Source organism: Austrofundulus limnaeus, unplaced genomic scaffold (genome assembly GCF_001266775.1).
Source record: "Austrofundulus limnaeus strain Quisiro unplaced genomic scaffold, Austrofundulus_limnaeus-1.0 Scaffold30, whole genome shotgun sequence".
Classification (NCBI taxonomy): domain Eukaryota; kingdom Metazoa; phylum Chordata; class Actinopteri; order Cyprinodontiformes; family Rivulidae; genus Austrofundulus; species Austrofundulus limnaeus.
Genome location: NW_013952432.1, coordinates 1,266,043 through 1,269,474, shown reverse-complemented (window position 1 = coordinate 1,269,474; position 3,432 = coordinate 1,266,043). Strand labels below are relative to the sequence as shown.

General features: G+C 37.6%; 1 protein-coding gene across 1 annotated transcript in view; it reads left to right on the top strand.

Annotated features, from left to right (window-relative positions):
* sh3kbp1 (SH3-domain kinase binding protein 1) overlaps positions 1–3,115 on the top strand; it is a gene marked incomplete at its 5' end in the record, with an annotated part of 38,120 nt that extends 35,005 nt beyond the window's left edge. Inside the window, 4 exon segments of the mRNA XM_014005345.1 lie at positions 589–720; positions 940–1,148; positions 1,232–1,295; positions 1,388–3,115. Coding sequence (XP_013860799.1) covers positions 589–720; positions 940–1,148; positions 1,232–1,295; positions 1,388–1,426 — 444 coding nt within the window.
* Positions 3,116–3,432: the final 317 nt, after the last annotated feature.

The window sequence follows — 3,432 nt, the reverse complement described above, 5'->3', positions numbered from 1 at the left end:
AATCTAAAGAAACATCAGATTCTTCTCTAATTATTGTAACATCGCTCTGTTTACAGACAGACATTCCCCTTTGACATCACTTCCTGTTTTATTCACATGCAAAAATCTCAACAACTGTTCATCTCAACGGTGGGAAATTTCATTTGCAATATGTTATCAATGTTCTCTTTCCAAAAATGCATTCACATTTATTACAAAAATTTGATGTCACAGGCACTTTAATGCCAGTGTAAAAGTCTCAGAGCAATTGCCTTTAACACAGATAAAAATCCATTCAGTTTTCACCTATTTTAATAAATGTGATAATGAAAAGCACGTTGAACTGTTGTTTAGTGACAAGTCTTACATTTTAAAAAATATTTGTAAAAAAATGTTTGGCTGTTGTTTGCAGACCATTTCTAGTATTCAGTCTTATGTTATTGTGTTTATCCCTAATGTAGCCTAATGTTCCATCTTAAAATAATATTTCTCAAAAAAATATTTTTTTTTATGGCTGGTATTTAGCTTTTTTTAATCATATGTTTTTTTTATTTACCTGAAGACAGGTCACTATGGACTTTTCTAAGCACTTTTCTGTCTCTCTGGCAGTCTTTTCAGTCCAGCACAGAGGTGGACTCTCCCACAGTCGAGGACAGAAAGGAGAAAGGGAAGGAAGAACACGAGTCTGTCTCTGTCAGACATGCAGATGCCCCCCTGAAGAAAAGAGTTCCTGCCATTCCTGTAAGCACTTTTAATGTGCACATACACAACTTTGGCCACTAGGGGGCAATATTACTACAATAATACTATTATTACTACYAGTTGTATTTTTAGTTAATTAAAACACAAAAATAATTGTCTAGAAGCTGATAAAAGTTATAATAAAAATTATTATTTAATGTCATGAAAGGGAACTAGAATAATAATGCAAATTTGTGTCAAATCTCTGGTTTGTGTTAGGTACAAGAGAGTAAAGCACCACAATCTAAGCCCTCTGTCCTGTCCCCACCAAACTCTGGCCAGCGTTCCATTTCCCCATCCTCCTCCTCTGGTCTGACCCCCTCTCCAGAGCTTCGGCACTCACCATTGACGCCCCCGTCACTGGAGGAACTCAAGAGCCAATTAAGAGACTTGAGATCCGCCATAGACCTGTTAAAGACCCAGCACAAGTACAGTCTACGCACACACCCGTGTTTCTCTGTAACTTTTGTAAGCATGTGCACAAACCCAAACTTGTGTTGGTGTATTTCAGGCAGGAGATGAAGCAGCTGGCCAACGCGCTGGACGAAGAGAAGAAAATGAGACTAAGTTTACAGGTGAGACAATGAGCACTGGCATCAGTAGATGCAAAGTAAGTAAATAAATAAAGATCATGTGCATAAAAAGTGTTTCTGCCTTTGTTTTGCAGGTGGAAGTAGAGCACATAAAGAAGAACTTATCCAAATGAGGACTAAAGCATCCGTATCAGCTTGCTCTGATCACATCTGAGGCCACCAATTGAAAAAAAAAAACATTTATCACTGTTGGTTTGACACTTCAGCCGAAACTGTGTTTGTGCCAAATGACCATCATGATCAGCAATGGTTCACTTCCATGGAATCTGCCACCTTTCCCTGTATGCCGCCTTATCCTGTGTTTACTTCTTTTTTTTAAGAGGTTTTTCTGTTCAGTTTACTGCTATCTTATTGTGCCACTGGTACTGACTGACCGCGGCTTGACGCTGCGCGTTGTCGCGGTCACAGAAAAAGGATATGGAGCTTCGGCTGCCATAGTGACCTCATTGGTACTTTAAGTTTCTGATAGCAAAAAAAAAACAAAAAAAAAAACACCAACTTCTGTAGCCCGGTCGGATCAGATGACCTCTGTGATGTTCTGCGTCCACTTTGTGGCCTTCACCTTCTTTCTGTGTATGCATATGTGTGTGTGTGTGCGTGTGTGTGCGTGTGCGCTTGCTTTTCTATCATGTGAGGACCAAGAGTTGTGAAGGTTTAAAGTGGGGAGTTTGTTGAAAGACATCCATAGCTGCATTTCCACTTCAACAAAACGAGTGAGCGATAAACATGGTTTTAACCAGATGACCCAGAACTTGAATAAAGTTTAGGGGACACATGTTTCTCCCTGAAAAGTCCCTTCTTTGTTTGATGCCTAGCCTTTTTTATTTGTGCCATAATTTTTTTTTTACAAAATTTCTTTGGTTTTATTGTCGTTCTTTTTTATTATTGTGCAACATTAAATAGAAGAGGGACCAATGTTCAAGTGCTGGAATTATTATTATTATTATTATTATTATTATTATGTTTTAGCAAATAAAAATAACACAAAGCATAATATTTCCTCCATAAGTTTCTTGCAGATTTTAATATCTTCCTTAGAGCAGATAGGAGCAGATTTTAACAATTTTAAAATACAAATGACTACTTTAGATAAAGGCCTTTTACCTTCTGTCTTTTCTTTGTTGTTTATATCATCATTTTGCAAAGTTCATTTTATTTTTGCACAGCCTTACTTTTCTTATAGAAAATAATCATATCTGTCCTCTTGTGAAAGCTCTTTGAAATTCAAAAGCACATTTAAAAACTATTTACCTACAAGAAAATGTCCCAGTGACATATTGCTACAAGTTAGGGGGCACATGCACAAACACATCAGCTTTTATTTCTTTTGCACTTTTTATTTTAACTCTAGGAAAAAATAGAGCCCGTGCAAGTAGCATCCAATAACCAAACGAATCATTGAGCACCTTGTTTTGCCTTCAGATGAAGGGTAACTTTAACCACAGGGTTGATTGAATGTAAGTCAGTTACTGGTCCTCACAGGGCAGATGAAATGTGTATGTGCATATGTGTGAGTGTGTACAGCAGCATGAACAGTTTGTCTCTTTTCTCATATGTGCACAGAATCTATGACAACCCGTCACTGTGGCCTTCCTGTTTTGGATTCCAAATCTTGTTTTTTTTTTCCTTTCTTTTTTTCTTTCTGTCATTCCGGATGACAAAGAGAAAACTGCTACAACTGAGGCTACAAGTTGTTTTCTTGACTTGGTCCTTTCTCTCTGGAATAGTGATTGAAGAAATATATATATACAAAAATATATATACTTTTATATTTCAGTGTAATAAAGATGCTATTATGTACAGTATGTGTGTTTTTATTTGTATTTAAATAATTATCAGTTTTTAAACTGTAATGCCAGTACAAAGAACTTGTTGTATCTACCTACATAACAAAATTTGTCTGGCCCAGTTCTGGCCCACAAAGTGCACTAAATGCTCTAACAGTCGGCCCAGATGCCACAAAGAACGACAAATGACAAAGAACGTGGCTCAGATGTGGTTTGCCAAAAGTTGTCCATGCATGGGCCAGTACCACATGAACCAAACCACACCTGGGCCAGTTGTGGCATGCCATCTTTGCCAGACCTGACCCATTTCCAGCTGACAAGCCACTTGTCAC